The sequence below is a fragment of the Amblyomma mixtum genome, chromosome 1 (assembly GCF_055824585.1).
Source record: "Amblyomma mixtum isolate Tamu chromosome 1, ASM5582458v1, whole genome shotgun sequence".
NCBI classification, from domain to species: domain Eukaryota; kingdom Metazoa; phylum Arthropoda; class Arachnida; order Ixodida; family Ixodidae; genus Amblyomma; species Amblyomma mixtum.
The window spans coordinates 311,443,260-311,462,724 of NC_143012.1; the positions used below are offsets into that span (position 1 = coordinate 311,443,260).

Below are 19,465 nucleotides of genomic sequence, written 5' to 3' on the forward strand. Positions count from 1 at the left end.
CACTGTCTCTGTCAATTTTTTTTTCTGGTGTAAAAGTACACCTGTGGCTGTTGATTAGAAAACAAACAAGAAAAAAACTTGATTAAACTTATGCCCTTAGTCAGGACGCGGTTGTAGGAATGTGGGATAGGGGTATGCTGCCCCAAATACCAATCATCAATGCCAGATGCACTAACGGCGCTGTAGCGGAACACTCAGTCAGCCACGCCTCGAAAAGGATTTAAAAGCGCCATATTGTTGACCGAAGAAAGTAGTATAGCCAGCACTTCTAGTAGTTACGTTTGCTGCAGAATGCTTAACAGGGCTATTCAGCCACGGGAAAATCGCGTAGCCACATGTAATAGCCGATACAGATCCCACGTAATGTCAGCTTTAGGAACTGACATTGTTGAGGAGAGGCAACATTTTCATGCGTCCTTGAAATACACGTCGCACAAAACATCATCTTGTCAACATGAGACTGACGTGACGGCCTGTTTATAGCTAAATATGTAATGCAAGTGCTGGCAGAATATTGAACCTCGCATTATTTTACGCATCGATAAATCGCACGTACTGCCTTTGTCATTTCGTAATTTGCACACTCTACCGGTTGCGAACGAACAATAAAATCGATGCCAATGACAAAATACTCGCTGCCAAGTTGCAATATAACTCTATTGGCGACATGAACTACAGAAAGCTCCGCTTCGCTGCACAGGTTCCGAACGAATCCCTCCGTCTGCACTGCCATGTCTCCGCTCCGGAAGGGGAGAGTGTGACATGGTTCAAGAACGAGGAGCAACTATTTCCCGACGACGACCGGTTCGTGGCCGCCGGTAGAACTCTGGAGATCCGCAGGGCCAACGATGAGGACGCCGGCGCGTACGGCTGCTCTCCTCGGCGCTCGAACGACTCGTCGGTGGCGCACGTCCTGCAGCTGGTCACGCCCGTGCGCCTCGAGCCACCACAGGGCACCGTGGCCGCTCCGCTCAGGGCGCGCGTGCAGCTGGAGTGCCGCGCATACGCCCGCCCGGACCCGCAAATCAGCTGGTTCTTCGGCGACCGGAGCCGCGTGTCCAGCCCACTGCTCAGCGTCGACAACGCGTCGGCCTCGCACTCGGGCTCGTACAAGTGCTCAGCGTGGCACGAGCGCTGCGCGCGGCTCGTCGCCGAGAGCGACGTCACGCTTAACGTGTTCGAGTCGACGATCCGCACCAACGAGGGCTTCCCGGGCTCCGGCATCACGCTGACGCCGGGCGCCGACGCTCTACAACTCAAGTGCGACTACCCGGCCGACCGCACGGCGAAGATCATCTGGCTGAAGGAGAACGCCACCCTGCCGTCGTCCGGCGGCAAGTACGCCTTCGACGAGAAAGACCAGTCGCTGGTGATCAACAAGCCGGAGCGGAGCGACATCGGCAACTACAGCTGCGTCGCGCTCGGTCGCGTCTTCAACGAGACGGCGCTGATCGTGGTCGGGCTGAAGGTGGCCATCCGCACCAGCCACTCGAAGCCCTTCAAGGAGGGCCAAGACGGCTTCATGTCGTGCTTGGTCAACGAATATCCCAAGCCGACCATCCGCTGGTACAGGAACGGCCACCTGCTCAGCGCCTACCGAAACTCCAAGTTCAAGTACGGCGGCAAGCTAAGCGACGAATACGAGACCCTCGTCGTTCGGCGACTGGACAAGAGGGACGAAGCTCTGTTCACGTGCCTCGTGGACAACGGCCACAGCCAGGACCAAGCGAGCTTCTATCTCAGAGTGGCTATTCCACCGTCACCCCTCACGCCTTTCTGCTTTATCTGTGCCGAAGTTGTTATTATGACAGGCATCGCCTACATATTCGATAGAAGCATACGCGGCGCTTGGATAGCGGCCCAACAGAAGCCGCCCCAGGAGGGGGAGCGCTATTCCTCGACACGTGGACGCAGAAGCCCCAAGAAGAAGAAGAAAAAGAGCTGCACCGAGTCTGACATTTTTAGGTTTATACAATGCGTAGAGTCTTCGGGTGACCTGGTTCTGGACGATCTGAATGTGCCTTCTGAAAAACCCCAGTCTAAGGAATTAGATACCGCTGTCGAAGAAAAGCCTCCAAAGTCCGCACTCCTTGAGAGCGGTAAGCCAGAGGAACCCGTAGAACCCCACGTAGGTTTTAGACCGTCGGAGAAGACGGACGAAACGACCACTTCACGAAAGAAAAAACGGCGAAAAAAGAAATCGGGCTTTGGGGAGAAGACAGAGGAGGAGACTTCCCAACTTGCACCAAGTGGTCCAGCGAGCGGCCCTGCTGAAGAAGAGGTTGTTAAGGAAGGCCCGCTGAAACTGGGAAAAGAATTACCTATAGACGGGCCTGCTCCTTCGACCAAGAAGAAGCCTCGGCGGGCTCCGGGCAAGTCTGATACATCGAAGGGGGCGCGCTTGACGACTCCGCTGGAAAAGGAGGGGGCGGAGCAAGTTGGAGAAGAGCCCCTCGTGGAGTTGCCACTTCTTCCCGAGGAAGGGAAGGAGCCCCAGGCGCAGCGAGCCGCTGAAGAACCGCCTGCCGAGCTTGACTCTTCGCGGAGAAAAGCCAAGGCGAAACGAACATCGAAAGAACCAGTTTCGTTGAGCCCAGCGCAAAATGTGGAGGACATTGCGGATCGATCAGCACTGCAAGAGGCGGAAGGTTCCGTACCTCCGGAAACCTTTTCCGTAAAGCCAAAGAAAGCCGGCAAGAAAAAGATTTCCGAACCATCACCGCACACGGAAAAACACGATGTGCTCGATGACGTGGACTATCGAAAAGATTCAGTGATGACCGTGGTCGCCCTCGAGGAGCATCCCCAGGCAGTGTGCGACGGCCAGCAGGAGAAGAGGTACTCTGCCGATGCGACAGGAAGTTTTCTGTTAGAAGATGAGCAGTTTGGCTGGCCTTCTGTCGAGCATAAATTCGTGGAATACCACGAACCCAAACCGACCTCGCGAGCCGCTGAAACGCCGCAAGTTGGCCACGGCTTCGTAGAGAATACCATGGAAGAAGGCCGCACTTTGAGCAATGCCAAAGAGCGAAAAGGCAAGAAGCGGGGACGTGCGTCAGAAGATAAAACCATCGATTCTCCTGCGTCTCCAGAAAAATCTGAGTTTTTCTTTGGAGCTCACTCGACTCCAACAAAACATGTGCACGTTTTTTCTGCGCCCTTTGCCAAGGATAGTCAAGAGGTGAAGAGCGCAAATGTGACGGACTTGACCGAGAAAATCGCGGATGAACGTCGAATGATGGACGAAAAGAAACCGGCCGAAATTTTAAAGCATGGAGATTTTTCTACGCACGATGAAAAGGGCGAGTTACCGATTATAGAAGCATACCCATGTCCTCCAGTCCCCGTAATGGTACCGCTGCAAACAACTTCGGAAGCAGAACCTTCTCTGGCCCCGGAACCAACTGGATTCATTCAACCCCCGGAAGAAAACCGTATTCACACAATGCCAAAATCGAGCCCAATCCAGTTCTTTCAACCCCTGGAAGCGAAACAGCTTACAGTGCCGGGACTTCAACCAGCTTCCTTTAAACCCGGTAAAACGCCTACCGAACTCAAGAACGTGCCTATCGAACCACCAGCGTCAGCTAAAATGCTATTTCCGGAACCAACCACAGATAGTCCTCTTGTCAAACCGGCTTCTAAGAAGTATGGCTCTAGGTTTGAAAGCGACAGCCACTCGGGTTATGAAAGTCCGTCACCCATACCGTCTCCTGAAGAAGTTCTTGTCCAGAGCAGGAGAGTGAGTCGCATTCATCCAATTGTCACGAAGATGCAGTTTCCTCAAAAACAAAAGAGCAGCAAACTGCAGGAACGTGGAACTAAAGGAGAGCTTCTTGATGAGCCGGAGAAAGCTTGGCCTGTTGCTTCAGGCGGCGAAAACGATGATTTGAAGATGCAAGATTATCCCGCTTACCCAACACTACCTCTCGAAGAATCTCACGTGGGGCCGCTGTCATATAACGAAGGGACTGATAGGCTGGAAGCGGTTCGAGCAGACCAGAAGAGGGTCGAACGTAAAGAAGAGGCCGTTGCAACGCCGCTGCTCCCAACTGAACGCATTGTGAAGGTTGCAGAAATTGAGCTTCCTGAGGAATCGAGGACACTGCCTCCGAGCCTGCCGGATACGGCGGTGAAGCTCACCAAAGACACCCGTCTACCGGATATACCCAAAGATACCGATCCATCGAGACTAATCGTCTCGTTAGAAACGTTAGAATCCTCTCCTGAACCACTGACAGATTTCAAAGAAGGTGGTGGTCTTACGATGAAGCCGGTACAACATCCGGCGACTTTGGACACATCACCGTTGGAGACCGCCACTCGCGTGGAAGGAGAAGGAAGAAGGGATCGCAAGAAGGATCATCAGCCTGAACGGAAGTTGGTCGAGCGCCCAAGGAGCGACTACGTCGTCGACGAACACTTCGAAGACAATATTAAGCCTTATGAGCATCCCGCTGAGACTTCACCAGAACGGGTTTACAGACAGCACGGAGTCTCGCCGCCTAAAAGCGAAGCCGATCAGCGAGCAACGACAACGACGGGGTCAACAGGCCAGTCCAGTCCACAGGAGGGCACACTCAAGGAAGCGTATGGCACCATTGGCCTCAAACAAACAGCTCCATTGGTGCTACAGGAACCTGCTTCGCGGGCAAAAGGTGAACAGAAGGTCCAGCCAATGAAAGGCAGAGCGCCAGTAAAGAGTCCGGCTGAGTATACACCATCGGAGATAATCGCACCGACAGCGCGGCAAAAAGTTACTTCAAGAAGGAATAGTGAACAGGGCGCCAGTACAGGGATAAGAACGCCGGAAAACATGGGACAACTGGTTGAAATAGTAGAAGGCACCCCGTCGAGCAGAGGTGCTTTTGACGCTGCAGTGCCAGAAGGAAGAATGTCTGTGGCGGAACAAAACACCTCCTCGCATAGAACCACTGAACCAAAAGAGATGGTGGAAAGTAGAGTGGTCGAAAATCTTGGTGCGTTAGTTGGGATACCAGGGCACACAATTTCAGAGAGCTCATTACTAGAGAGTACCGCCGCCGAAAGCTCAGTGCTGGATAGCGATACGTCTATGACCGAGGAGCACAAAGCCGGTGAACAGGAAGGCAAGCCATTGAGGAGCGGGGTAGAGAAAATGGGGCCCCTCGTTGAAATTCAAGGGCGCAGACCCTCCCAGACCTTGCCTCACGTCGCGATGGCAGAAGACGTGGTTTCGGGTGTAGAGAAGAGAGCTAAAGGGCAGCCGCTTGTCGCGGAAGAGACCTCAACGACCGAAAGCACGGCACATAAGGCCACCACGCTAGCGAGTACTACGACAGAGAGCATCGGATCCGTAAGTGACGACAGGCGCTTGGTGGAGCGACTACCACATCCTGTCGTCCTTAAGGACAGCCCTTCGGGAGAGGGTAGCTTTGCAGAGGACGACTTTGACACTATGGAGGAACAGATCACTCTCTACGAAGGCCTCCACGTCCCCGAATATCCACACACGCCGTCTTCGGAGGCCGAGTACGAGCCTCCGCAGCCAAGCGAGCTTTTCAGCACTACTGCGTCCCCGGATTCAGATTGGACGCAAGATCCGGATCAGTACTACTTCCTCTGCCTTCCTCCTTTCGAGTTCGCTATACCGCGCAGAGAAATAGACGGGCCCGAGCGAGTGCCCGACACTGTTGCCAAACGCTCAAAGAGCAGCAAGCGGAAGCGCAGTTCCTCGAAAAAGCGGAAGCACCACCACGGTCATCGCCATAGTAAGCAAGGGGCCGAGAATCCTTCTGGGGCGGCAACGCCCTCTTCGGAGGGATCGTCGCCAGGAACCAGCGCTAGACAGCCAGACTCCGGCCAACCACAAGCTGACGCTTCCCGGCCTTCAACCAGCCGCGATGGCGGTCGTCAGCAAGATCGTGAGAGATCACCGCAAGTTCGGGACGGAAAAGAGAAAAAGTCCAAATCGCGAAAGGAGAAGCACAAGTGAATACTCTCTCCACATATCTATTGAATCCGTTCCCCCATTCTGCCCCCCCTTCCCTTTTCCGTCTCGAGCTTTTTTTCTTTGTTTTGTTTTTGCAAATAAATATTGTTGCCTCCTCCGTAGGCGAAAGCAGAGTTCAGCATGAAAATTTTTTCTCACTGTGCTCATGCGCCGTGTGCTTATCGCCATTGCCGTCGCTTTCCTTGTTGCTGTAAAGGAGGGTATTATTTCGACAATCAGCGGGCTACGCAAGAGTTAATCCTGCTATGCTTGGTCACTATTAGCTTCCTGTTAATGCGCGCTTGCTTTGGTCAGTTAGGGTTCTGTCGCGGTGGAGAGGATTGAATCAAGAGCATGGGTGCTGACAGGGCTGACGGCTGTCTTTCTAGCTGTCTGGTCTCAAACTCGGAGGCCTACTGTCGGATTTAAAACCCTGCCTTTGCTTTACTAATGCCATTCGCAGTAGCGAAAAATCTCGCTCAGTGAAGCACGCTCTTTCCGGTGAGGCCCGCTGATAATCTGCAGACCCCGGATAAAGCCAAACACTGCAGGTAGGAGGGGAGGTTAAGGGAAATAAGGAGAGCTATAATGACACTGCACTCTGTGCTTACCCTGATCTCTGGACAGTTGGGACAGTGAGCTGTCACGCCATCAGAAGTTCTAGAGCATGAGTGGGGTGAGGAGAGAGTTAGTCGAAGGACTTGTGGCTGTTCCGTGTTAAGTGACGGGTGATATTCGGGTAAAATTTTATTTATGTATTTATTTATTTCAGTACCCTCAGGGCCCGAGGGCATTACAGAGGGGAGTGGGGTACAATAGACAAAATGACAAAAGAACAGCAGTCACAAGTAACACAAAATGTGAACAAAAATATGGCTCGCGCAAATCAGTAGGTTACAGCAAATACAACCAAACAAATTAACAGTCATTTAACACGAAATTATGAGCAAAGAATAAAAGTAAGCACACCACGCAAACAAAAAAAAACATGAGGAAGTTGTTGAAAATGGCAGGAAAACACTGGTGCACACATTCTGTCATGCCCTTAAACAGCAGAATTTGTGAAGGGGGAAAAAAAAGACCAGGTCTGTTTGAACTACCACATAAGCTGAAAAGAATAAACACCAGGGCGCGAGAATTACATGTACTATGTTACCATCAAGTTAGTTAAAGCCGATTTAAACACAGAATGGTCACTTATTTCGACGACCGATCGGGGAAGGTGATTCCATTGTGCCGATGTGCTGGGGATGAATGAGCTGTAAAAGTGGTTTGTTTGGTATGAAAGAATACCAACTTTATGACGGTGATCGATCCGAGCTGAAAGTAGCAAGGTGGCGTTATAAATTTTCTCTTAAGGATGCGGCTATCATAGTAAATCTTATGGAATAGACAAAGGCGGGATATATTTCTACGTTGCGACAGTAGTGGGAGTGATAAGCTTGATTTCATGGCACTGACGCTAGAGTTACGGTGATAATTCGAGAGAATGAAACGGGCCGCACGGTTCTGTATAGATTCGAGTTGTTATATTAGTGTCTCTTGATAGGGGTCCCAGATAGATGCAGCATATTCCAGTTTACTACGAACCAACGACTTGTAGAGAAGCAGTTTTACGGAGCTAGAAGAAAGATTAAAGTTACGGCGTATGTAGCCCAGCATGCGGTTAGCGTTATTGCTTACATGGTCTATGTGTACTTTCCAAGAAAGATTATGGGAAATGAAGACACCTAAATATTTATAAAAAGGCACAGACTCAAGGCTGCAATTGTTAAGACGATATGAAGGCAATGTGGTGTTACGACGAGAAACTCGCATGTACTTGCACTTTTTTATGTTTAGTTCCATGTTCCATTTGTTAGTCCATTCAAGAGCATGATCAATATCCGATTGAAGAAGAGCTATGTCAGAGTCACTGTTAATTTCGCGGTATATGACGCAGTCATCAGCAAAAAGATATATTGTTGAACATAGATTGTCAGGTAAGTCATTGATATATATAAGAAAAAGCAGAGGCCCTAGAACAGAGCCTTGTGGCACTCCAGATCCAACTGGAGAGGTGAAAAACGAAGCATTATTAGCGGTGACAAATTGTGCACGATTAGTGAGAAACGAATGCAGCCACCTAAGAACGTTAGGGTCGAGGTTAAGTTTACTAAGTTAAAAAAAAAAAGCACTTGATGAGAGACCTTGTCAAACACCTTTGACAAATCGAGGAATATGCAGTCGACAACGAAACCCCTGTCGAGGAATGAGTTTAGATCATGCGTGAAGGTTAAAAGCTGTGTTTCGCAGGAAAACCACCTCCGAAATCCATGCTGACTGTCAGTAAAAAAGGCATCAGAATCAAGGAACGATGCAAGGTGAGAGTAAATAACATGCTCCATAATTTTACACGGCGCGCTGGTAAGTGAGATGGGTCGATAATTATGCGGGGAATGTTGATCACCAGGTTTATGCAAGGGAATCACCTTCCCGACCTTCCAGTCATCAGGTATGCATGCTGTTTCAAGAGATTCCTGAAATAGGTTAGAGAGTATAATTGCGCTGTACACTTTGGTTTTAATCAAGAACTTATAACTAATGTTATCAACACCACATGATGAAGAAACCTTTTGTTTTTCGATTATTTTTTCCACTCCAGCAGGACCAAAGATAATAGAATCCATCGGTAAAAAGTCAGCACTGTTATATGCAGGGATTACCGAACACTGATTTTTGGAAAAAGCTGAAACGAATACACTGTTTAGAACATTTGCACATTCATTAGGATGAATTAGTTGGTCACTGGAGTCTTTAAGGCTGATGGATGAATTGTCTTTTTTGTTAACTACGCTCCAAAATTGCCTAGGGTTATTTATCAAAAGGGAAGGTAATGTGTCATTGAAAAACAAATCTTTGGCATCCTTCAGTGCACTTTTATATTCAAGGGCCGCGGCCTGATAAGCAGTCTAACGTTCTTGGGAACCGGTTAGTTTTGCAGAGCGGAACATGCGTGTTTTCTTATTACAGAGCCGTTTTAACGATTTGGTGAACCATGGTGATTGACGGTTAGAGGTGATGACTAAGCGTGGAACATATTTTTCAGTGAGCGCAGCAACTTTTTCTTTAAACAGGCTGCAGTTAGCATTCACGCAGCGATCATGAAAGCTTAGCAAGTAATGGTCTAGAAAAACAGACAGTTCATGGTTAATAGCATCAAAATCAGCATTTTTGTAATCATGGATATATTTACTGTGGCTACGTTGATGGGGAACTGCGCAGGTCAAAGCAAAATGAAGGAGTAGGTGATCACTTAACCCTGGCAAGTATGATATGCGCTGGAAAAAATCAGGCGATGTGGTGAGTACCAGATCGAGGATATTAGACGCTGTAGGTGAAATTCGAGTTGCCTGCGTTACAAGCTGGGATAAGTTAAAATCACTGCACAAATTCAAGAACATGTCGCATTCACTTGAAAAAGGTTCACAATAAGAACTCACATTAGACTACACTATGTTGGGGAAATTAAAATCGCCCATTAAAATAAAGAAACTGTTCGGATAACGGACTGTAATCATATGTATGACATCATGAAGATCGTTTACAAAGGTGGGGGAGGTAGACGGCGGACGATAGCAAACGTCCACTATCAATTTCCTAGAGCATGTGCGAATTTCAACCAGGACAAGTTCCAACGCGCTTACAAAATGGATCGGAAAAGACATAACAGTATCAGCAACAGCTACAAGCACGCCTCCGCCACATCTAGAACCCCTGTCGCACCGATAAATTTTATATCTCTTTTTACAGGTAAGAAGTTCACAGCTATCTTCGCCGATAGCCAGGCTTCAATGAGACATACAATGTCAGCATCGCAAGCATCAATTACAGAACAAAGATCATCGCGTTTAGGTATTATGCTACGAATATTTGTGAACAAAAAAGAAAGTGGGGTAATTGCCGGGGACTTAGTTCCACTGCCCCTCGCGCAGTGCTAAACGGTAACAGGTTCGGTCGGTGGCGCGGAGGCGCTGTGGGTATCATTCGTAGGGTCCTCAGAACGGTCGGTTGGCAACGGGAAGGCGCTTGGGATTTCATGAACGGAGTCATCGGAGTGATTGTAGGAGTAGCATTTATTTTTTATGTAAAGCTTATTGAAGCGAAGCTTGAAAGTGAGTGGCTGGGATTTGCCAAATTCGACCAGTTTTTTTCTAGCGTGACGGGTGGCGAAAGGATAATCCTCGCTAAGCGTAGAAAGATGAAAATTTGGCAATAATTGGTCGACATTTTTCCGATGCGAACCCACCGAGCCTGTGCGCTCTATCGATCAAAATTTCAGAGGACGGAATTTCCAAGCAGGATGAAAGAACCTTGACTAGCTTTTCTTCTCACTGAGCCCAGGACTCTGATTGCGTGTCAGGTATGCCATAGATTGTGCGATTTTCCCTGGCGTTATGGTAGTGTACAGCTATATGCTCTTCGTATGTCTTCGGCTGACGTTGGATTTGTCCAGGGAATCGAAAGCGCCGGATGTTGATTCAGCGGGCCCGTTGATGAACCAACTAATTTCCCTCGATCTTAGCATGACCAGGTATCTAATGAGCGACTGTGATGTTGACATTGCTGTTATATGACTCTACTAGAACGTCATGTAGGTGAGTTTTCTAGTAGTCTGCATTGTATATTGTGGACTTCTTTGCTGGAATCGGTATAGATGTTGACGTTAGTGGTGTGGTGTTTAGTTATTTATTGATTGATTGATTTATTGGGGTTTAACGTCCCAAAGCAACTCAGGCTATGAGGGACGCCGTAGTGAAGGGCTCCGGAAATTTAGACCACCCGGGGTTCTTTAACGTGCACTGACATAGCACAGTACACGGGCCTCTAGAATTTCGCCTTCACCGAAATTCAGCCGCCGCGGCCGGGATCGAACTGGCGTCTTTCGGATCAGTAGCCGAGCGCCGTAACCACTGAGCCACCGCGGCGGGGCGGTGTTTAGTTAGTAGAAATGCTTCGTGTATGGCATATATTATCGCGTGAGTTTCTAGAGTGGTTATATATTGGGAGGGTTGGAAAATGGCCCAGCTGTGCGGGTGATTGGTTCTGTCTGTCAGCGCGCCTGTACTGTATACGCGTATGGCCACATAGATCGTGTGGCGTCCGTGTATCTCGCTGTAAATGCCCTTTCTCTGTGGCGATTGTTTTCATGCGTTTGACTTCTGCCGTCATGAAGGTGTGGCGTCATATCTTTTGATATGTTTGGAAATGCGATGTTGTGCGGTAACTTGGGGCATTGGTTGGCTGGAGTCAGGTTGATGGGCGTTATAATGACTGCTCGTTTCAGGATGGCGCATGCCTTCTAACCGTCCGCCTGAAGTCCGGCTGACTTAAGTAATGCATAACTATTTGGGAGAAACGTGGCATCCGACCTTGCACCTTAAAATCCGTGCGCTTCAAGAAACTGCGCATGCGCGGAAAGACAAACAAAAGCTCTCCGTGATGTGCTTGCTGTTTCCACTGCCATCGCCGCTGCGTAATCTCTCGTTCTTTGTGGAGAAATTAAGATCCTGGGCCAGTTTAATCCACAAGAAAGCGGCAACCCTACCAAACTTCACAAGATTACCACTACCACCACTACCACCACGCAAATCACTAGGATGCTAAGCCGCATTCGAACTAAACACTACGTACTCAAGGAGAAAGACGCAATTCGCCTAGGGCAAGCCTTCGTAACATGGAGGATCGCCTACGGCAGTGCACGTCTCCGACTCAAAGCCGAGATCGAAAAACTCGGAACTCATCCGCACTGCCTACAAGACTGTCCTCGGCCTCTCCAAATTATCCTCTACAGTCCGCCTACTGGCTTTGAGCATACACAACGAAATCTGGGACCCACAGAGGCTCTCGTAACTAAACCACCTAGCCTCTAAACAAACAGGTTGGGCCCTTCCGGACAATTTGCACTTCACCCTGCCTCACACGATAGATCAAAGAGAAGAGCTCCCACTACCGATTCGCCAAGCTATCAAAGTTGACCAAACACCCGACGTATAAGGAGCGACGGAGCCAAGAGCACGGGCAAGAAATCGGACAACCAGTCATGCACACACTATGTGGACGCCTGGTGCATTCCAAGGAAGAATGGCCATCACTGTTACGAATGCCGAGGGCAAACTGTTCAACTGCGCATCAGTGCGCACGTTCAACCCCGCTTACATACAGGAGGCACCTATCGCGCTAGCTTTAGCAACCAACCAGAACAAGTATTGACTACTGACAGACTCCCAGAACGTGTGTCGAAACTTCAACAGTGGCTTAACCCACTAAATCGCGCCTTACATTACTCACAAAACACCACCTTAACCACGTCTCACTGTTTTCGTTCCTAGCCCACACGGAACCAAACGGATGGGATGCTGCCGCTCATCGGCACACCAGAGCGCCCCTGCACCGGGCTTCCCCCTCGGCTGAGGTGATGGACGAGGAGGATAACTTCCAACTAATCACTACTTACGCAGAACGCGTACAAGCCTATAGATAGGACAGGTAAACATATCCAACACCACGCAAAAATCTCTGCGAGAAGGAACACACACACTGCCGGCTACGGACGGACACACTACTCACGCCGCACCGACTGCATCTATGGTACCTCTTCCACCACAGCCCCGAATGTCCGCGCAATGGAGGAATAGCTACGGCTTTTTACAAAGTGTGGACACTCTATTTCAGAAGGAAATATGCTATTTGCGATTTCGCGTCATATAAGCACCCTCTTTAGAACGACATACTGATTCACTTTAATGAAGTTTCCATTTATATTCTAATTTGTATTTGCGCCTTTGCTGTTCGAATACGAACTGTCGACGAGCTTGTATGAGTTTCGCTGTTACTTGCGTTATCGATATACATGTAATGCCCCACACCAGGGGCCTTTGAGGTATCGAATAATAAATAAACAAAGAATGGAACGACCGACTACAGGTCTGAATCATTTTAATGATACTTCGTTCCTTGAAAATCTATGTCGGCTGCTCTTGATAAGTAGGGCCTGAATGAAAGCCGTCAGTAGAGGTGAACCTCCACAGTAATGTAGGATTCCGGAAGTGCATCTTCACTCGCGCTTAGGCAAGCTACGTCCAGCGTAAACCAACGGACGTAGTTAGGCCTAAGTGCTGACTGTGGAGGCTTGTCACTCCGCCCAGCGGATAGGCAGCTTGGCGAAGTCCTTGGAGGTGAGCAGGGGCCCGGCGAAGGCACCGGCGTAGAGCAGCGCCGCCAGGAGGAAGGCGAGCGGGAAGAGCGTCTTGCACGCGTCATCCGTCTCCTGCGGCGAGAGGCGCACCACGCGGGCCAGGCCCGCCGCTGCTGCCACGGGGGAGGACACGGGCGACAGGAGAGACTTCCGTGGCGAGCCCCCGGCAGCCGGGCACGCAGCACCGACGACTGCCGATGAGGCACTGTGTGGCGGCGAGGCAGTCATGGCGGGAGATGCACCGGCGGCCTGCAAGTTGTCCGCCTTTGGGGAAAAAAGGAGAGAAATGTGGCCACTTATGATTGGGCCACCAGCTTTCCTGAGGCTTCGGTGTGCTAGCGGTTATAGGGCATACTCTCGGTCCCCCTTACCTTATACAGCCCTGAATCACTAGGACTGCCGTAGTGATGTCACTGCAAGGCAAAACGACTATAGAATTTCCGTAGTGGTGTCACTACATGGTATAAAGAAGAAGGGAGGGAGGGTGAAAAATATTTAATGTAACACTAAGTCCAGCGTTAAGAAGCCAGAAAATCTCTGACGTGCGTAATCAAGGCCCGTGCTTTGTAAGATTCCTTTTCTTGTTTCTTGTGCATCGATGCCGCTGGCCAGGCCCGCCTTTAGTATTGGGGCTTGCAAGTGACATTGCTGGCCGACTATATCAGCCCTGACGTCGCCAGCTGCATCTATGATAAAGGAAAATCAGAAAGGAATTTAGGGCAAAAGAAAGATCATCTACAAAATAGGGCAGTTTTAAGCTGTGATTGAGCTGAGAGAGCGTTGCTGGCATTGATGCATCAGCATTTGGGAGAACACGGTGACTGCCTCCGCTAAATTTATTTTTCACATGCCGTTGAGCACGATTCTGCTGATTTGGGTTGTTTAGTCTGTGGTGGTGTGGCTAAGCAGCGGTAGAGTCTTCCAGAGAGCTCTAGCACGGCATTCATGAAGGCGGGAATTGTGGTTAGCTCTTGAAGGGAGCGGTTGGAGGAGGAGTGTGGTCGCACTGAATTATGTAATTATTAAACTTTATACACAAAAAATTAGCCCGGGGGGCGGGGGTTTCTTTGATAGATGGAAAATTCCTCGCTCGGGGTGGAAGGAAGGAAGTAAGGGGCCTGAGGCCGCAGTCCTACCTGCGCCCCCTGCAAATTTGCTAAGGGGGGCTGTGCGATGGTGTGCCAGCCCTATTAGCGTAGTCTCGTCGGCTTTTACGGGCATGCCCGCCGCACACGACCCAGGTAAACGGCAAGGACAAATATTGTCCCGCCTCACGACGGCCGGCAACTCGCTCAAACTAACGCCGTGGTTAGGAGGTGGCTTGTATGCAATACCTCGTTTTGCGCAAAGGTAGAACAAGCGAATGTGGGGGGGGGGGGGGGGGGGGGGGAAGAAAAGCGAGAGGCAACAGCTTTTCTTCGCCGCTGGGTTGGAGCGCTTTACGCTAGTTCTACTCGGGCGATCTCGCACCTGGTCACACTCTCTACGCAATCGCTTTTACTGGTTCATCGTGAACGTGACTGCGTTACTCAAACAAATACGTGTACAGCCAGTTCGGACTTGCTCAGTGTTGTTGACAGATTAACGCTCTTGGAGCCACTTACTACTGCCACTTGCGTCTCTGCAGTCAGTAGTGACCTTCGGCGTTTGCTGTCGCTACTGTATAACAACGGAGCAGGCATTGCACAGTAGGTTAACGCCTTGCTCTGTCATGACCCGGCGAAGTAACAAGATGTTCGGTGTAACTCGCACGCTGGCGTCATGGGGTTATCGAAACACAACTGAATCTGAGTGCCTGCGGCGCCGCGTCTTCTTTTTGCTCCTGTTTTTACTTTTTCTGCAATGGTGTATTAGATTATGTTTAAACATTTGAAAGTGTTGCACGGTCACCCAGGGATCTGTCTTAATATTTTTCTCGTTTGGACAAGGACATTGTGCAGGAAATTTCTCTTGTGCGCCACTAGGCGCCGCCCCTTAATACGTTTTCATCGGCAGTTGTCGCAGTGTGACGTCACCCGGTCATCTGCTAGCACTCGGGGTTAAGTCGATCGACCTTTCTTTCCCTTTGCATGAAGAGCGCAAGAAGGGAACCAGCGGAGCTGCCCTCACCGTGTGCAGTATGAGGACGTACTGGAGGAGCGCGACGATGATGAAGCACCGGCAGACGAGGTACCAGACGTCGACGGAGCGCAGCTGGTGGTCTTGTGCCCTGGTCACCTGGTGGCTCACTTGCTGGTGCTCCAGCACTACGAAGGCGAGCGCCATGAGCGCCGTCCGGGGCACGGTGCGCCGGGCATCGAGCCAGAAGCCCACCCACGAGAGGAGCACCGGAAACACGCTCGGCCCCAGCGGATCCATGAGCACGGCCAGCAGCTGTCGTCGGAACGCCGCACGCACCACGAGCCGCGTGCGTCGCTTGCCTGGGTCGGGGTATTCACGTGACGTCACGGGCGCCATTTTGTTGCCCAGAGGGTAGCTTAAGGAGTGCAAGCCAGGGCAGGAAGCAATAATCCCATTAGACACCCGCAGCCGTTCGCAGTGGTCCACTGACAAGAAAATGGCCGCAACTCTGACATCAGTGAATACTTCCTATACGACGAAGGCATCGTTGCCAATGCGCTGGTTGGGCGGTTGGCAAGGCTATGGGTGCGCTGTTGCAGCAATCTAGAAGGCAAGTACTAGTGACCTGACAGGAACCCTCAAACTGCCGTTCGTTGACGATGCTATTTCTTCGACCTTTGACGTTTTGCCTCTCTCCATCGGCCTTGCTACGTGTGCTCGTAGCTACGCTATCGTATCCCCTTTCCTCCCTTATGTAATTCCCTTTGTGCCTTTCCGGGTAGAATAAATTACGATGATGATGCCCTGAAGTCGTTGTCATATAGTTGGCAGGGTGACGGCACTGCTCGTCCTGCGCTGTGTTGCCTCATTATCTCGTGAACAAACTGCCTTCGCCAGTGGATATAATGGATTCTGCGTGTACACTTGCGCAGCCTGTGTACTGTGACCTTTCACAATACGTTCATTGTGGGTTAGCCCTTCAGGGAGCTTGCAAGATGAGGAAATGGTTATGACCTGTGCGATGCATGTGCGTTTATGCGTATCGACACCGCGGCCGTCTGCGTAAAATTTGTTGATTCCCTGAGCCATGTGGTCGCGAGCTCTATGCTTGCTCCCAGAAGCGTTGCTGAACTCAACTTTCGACTGACCTTTTGCGGTTTTACAATTTATTTTATAGCTAATATAGATACGTGAGGACATGGGAGAGAGTTCTCAGCGATCAAGGTTTGCCTGTTATCTTGGGGAGGTGATTGTTTTAGAAGGTGGGCGCTCACAGCCATTTAGACTGCATGTCGCCAAATGCGCCCGTTGACAGACTCGTGCGCTATACAGTGTAAAATACAATAAAGTTGCCCTTCCTAAGCTCTATAGCAACTAGCGCTGAGAAAAACCACATGACATACAACGCAGAAAATACCATAACAGGAATTCTGAAAGATTTTAAATCAATACGCGCTTCTCTTCTCCTGGTCTGTGTCCTGTTAACTATGCGGACATTTGGGATTCTTGTTTTCAATGAAAGTGCAAGACAAGGGTTATTAGTTACAGACAAAGGAAAATCCTGTTTCGTCTGCTCTGCGTCCACCCAGTCACCACCGTTCGTTGGCCCTGAGATTGATTAGGGGTCACAGCACTTCACACAGCAAAACACTCAACAGCCTCGCATGTCGACAGAAACGAAGCCACTGGCCGAGGTAAATAGAGAGTAGCGAATGACTATCTCGGCGGCTTTAATAATAGGGCAGAAAAAAAAAAGTCAGCACTATTTGTAGTTGACCTTCGTGGACATCGAAGACATTCACCATCTCTCTAATAAACCGGGTGAGTGTCAACGGCCGCATATGTGGAAACCCTTTCCGTCCTGCCAGTTATTACGTGCCTCTCTTTCATTATCCATCGAAGTCGGTGCTCTATCAACGGCTGACGTCGGCACGAAAACATCCGCTAGACGTCTAACGTTGTTGTTTTTCGCGTCTGTGTATTGAGTCGGGAAGATCCGCCACTCCATTCGCTACGCTGTTTGATGATCGCCAGCTGCGCTAATGAACACTGACAGGATCCGTCCGATTAACCTTTTGATTATTCGCTAGAAACTGCACCCATTATTACGCCCTCATAAAGATAGACGTCGGGTCTTAGCAACTGCACAATGGTGAACACAGAGATGGACAAGTACGACGTCGCCTTATTGTAGCCCAGCACTTTTGTTTCAAATATATGAACAGCTGCCGTAGTCATACAAGCCTCTTCTTAAAAGCAGACTGAGTCCCTCCCTTCCTCGGGGGTGCGTAAGGAAGAGGGTTTTATCATTGTTCGGTGACCGCCAAATGCATTTTATTTGAAGGCCGTGCAGTTTTCATGCGTTTTTTCATGAAGGCGATGCATTTGTAATCCACAGGATGTATAAAAAGAGGCCCAATCTCCTAGATCCTTAACGCATGCCTATACATACCTGATTTTACTCATGAAGGTTAAGCGTTCTTCATTGCTAAAGTACACGCTTATATTTTCCGTACCTTTACAACACGTCAGCATGTTCATAAGGTGCAATAAGAAGCCGTGAAACAACAGGCTTACTGCGCCCACCTATATTTAGCTGCATGGATCTGACGCCAAGATCCAAGAGGAGGCAAACGTACCAGGGGACGGCAGAAAATTAGGTGGGCGGATGAGATTAAGAAGTTTGCGGGGATACAGTGGCCGCAACTGGCAAAGGACAGGGTTAATTGGAGAGACATGGGAGAGGCTTTTGCCCCGCAGTGGGTGTAGTCAGGCTGATGATGATGATGATCTGACTGAGGTGATTACTCCCCTTTGAGACCAATCTCATGGAAGGCACACAAAAGAAATACAAAAACACGTGTAACGGACACTGAACCCTCCAAACAGCCGGACCGAGTGATCTCGTACTAAATACATAAAGCTGTTCGTATGCAAAATCGGTTGACAACCGTATCATTGACAAGTCCGATTAACCACTTCACGGGCGCAGGCTCAACGGAGGGTACTCTTTCCTGTGTGCCGCAGGGAATAACAAATATAGATTACATTCACAGAGAAGCGAAGTTTTTAAAAATAAATGTACTAGTTTTTTTTTACATTTCTGCAATGCAAGTGTGAGTAACATCGAAATGCTGGACGTTGACAACTTTCGCCTGGCATTTTCATTGTTTTGGGCATTACAGAGAGTATTACCCTAGCTGGTAATGTCCGCATGATCGGACTATCATATCCATGACCCCCACCCCCCTTTTCCAGGAAGAAAAGAAAGAAAACCATTCGATGGACGTCGCTGCTGTCGTACCGTCCGTCATTTTTCGGCGGACTCGGGAGAATTTCGCGCACTTGAAAAGCAACCGGTCGTACCTCCGGGCAGGTCGTCCACCACGAAGAGCGGCAGCAGCCCGAGGAACGTGAAGGTCCCCTCGCTGAAGTCGCTCGGGTTGAAATGGATGCTCTTCTCAGAGACGCGGAACGGGCTCTGGTCATCTCCGATCCAGCGCAAGATAGACTGGTGGTCGTCGCTGTCCACTACAAATACGTCGGAGGTGGAGAATAGGAGGTCGATGAAAGGCGGTGACAAAAAGCTTAGCCCTTTCGATCGCTGTGTACTCAATTCAGCACTATCGGGACGAAAGCCTCGAAGACTTTGACCTACACAAATGTGGTCTGGATTCCGCGGCGGATATGAGATGTATCTACTCCGTTTGCAGCTCGCGCGTCTGACAGTCTTTTGTCCCTGACTGTACATAACGTACTCGCAGCTTTTTCTGAGTGTGCGCTTTATTTATAGCAGTGATTTTTTGTTTTGTTTCAAACGAATTTAGCCCTTCTCACATGGCAACTTCGCATTAACGTTTGCACAGGAGAAGGTGCGAAAATATCTTCGAAGAGGGCGTCACGAGAAGCCTCTAATTATGACATTTCTCTGAGAGTCGTTCTGAGCGAATTAAGCTGTCTATGGCAACAGCGCGTGGTTAGGGAACAGCGCAAGGGCGAGACACAAGGAACATGTTCCTTGGACTCGTCCCTGTGCTATTCCCTAAAAGTACAAAAGAACCAACGATATAGCCTGCCGATTCGCTCTTGTAAACAGCGCGTGCTTTGAACACGCCGCGCTTGGCACTACTTCGCTGAGGTGGCGAGGCCAAGGTACGCAAACACACGACTCTCCACGCTTCTTGCGATTCTTTTAG

At 49.7% G+C, this 19,465-nt stretch overlaps 2 protein-coding genes across 7 annotated transcripts in view; one reads left to right on the plus strand and one right to left on the minus strand.

The window, feature by feature from the left end:
* The window catches only part of LOC149372434 (protein arginine N-methyltransferase 9-like), a 50,913-nt gene extending 34,925 nt beyond the window's left edge, over positions 1 to 15,988 (plus strand). Inside the window, exon 11 of the mRNA XM_089566916.1 lies at positions 15,284 to 15,988. Coding sequence (XP_089423042.1) covers positions 15,284 to 15,331 — 48 coding nt within the window. The 3' untranslated portion in view covers positions 15,332 to 15,988. The remainder of the gene's footprint in view (positions 1 to 15,283) is intronic.
* The window catches only part of LOC149372436 (glutamate-gated chloride channel subunit beta-like), a 32,067-nt gene continuing 19,345 nt past the window's right edge, over positions 6,744 to 19,465 (minus strand). For 4 of the 6 annotated variants that reach the window (XM_089566924.1, XM_089566920.1, XM_089566919.1 and 1 more), the window contains 3 exons: positions 18,636 to 18,800; positions 15,318 to 15,628; positions 6,744 to 13,472 (listed from right to left, as the gene is read on the minus strand). In XM_089566924.1, coding sequence (XP_089423050.1) covers positions 13,146 to 13,472; positions 15,318 to 15,628; positions 18,636 to 18,800 — 803 coding nt within the window. In that variant the 3' untranslated portion in view covers positions 6,744 to 13,145. Of the gene's footprint in view, positions 13,473 to 13,729; positions 13,895 to 15,317; positions 15,629 to 18,635; positions 18,801 to 19,465 lie in introns of those variants that run through there. The other 2 variants (XM_089566923.1, XM_089566921.1) reach the window with 2 other exon arrangements.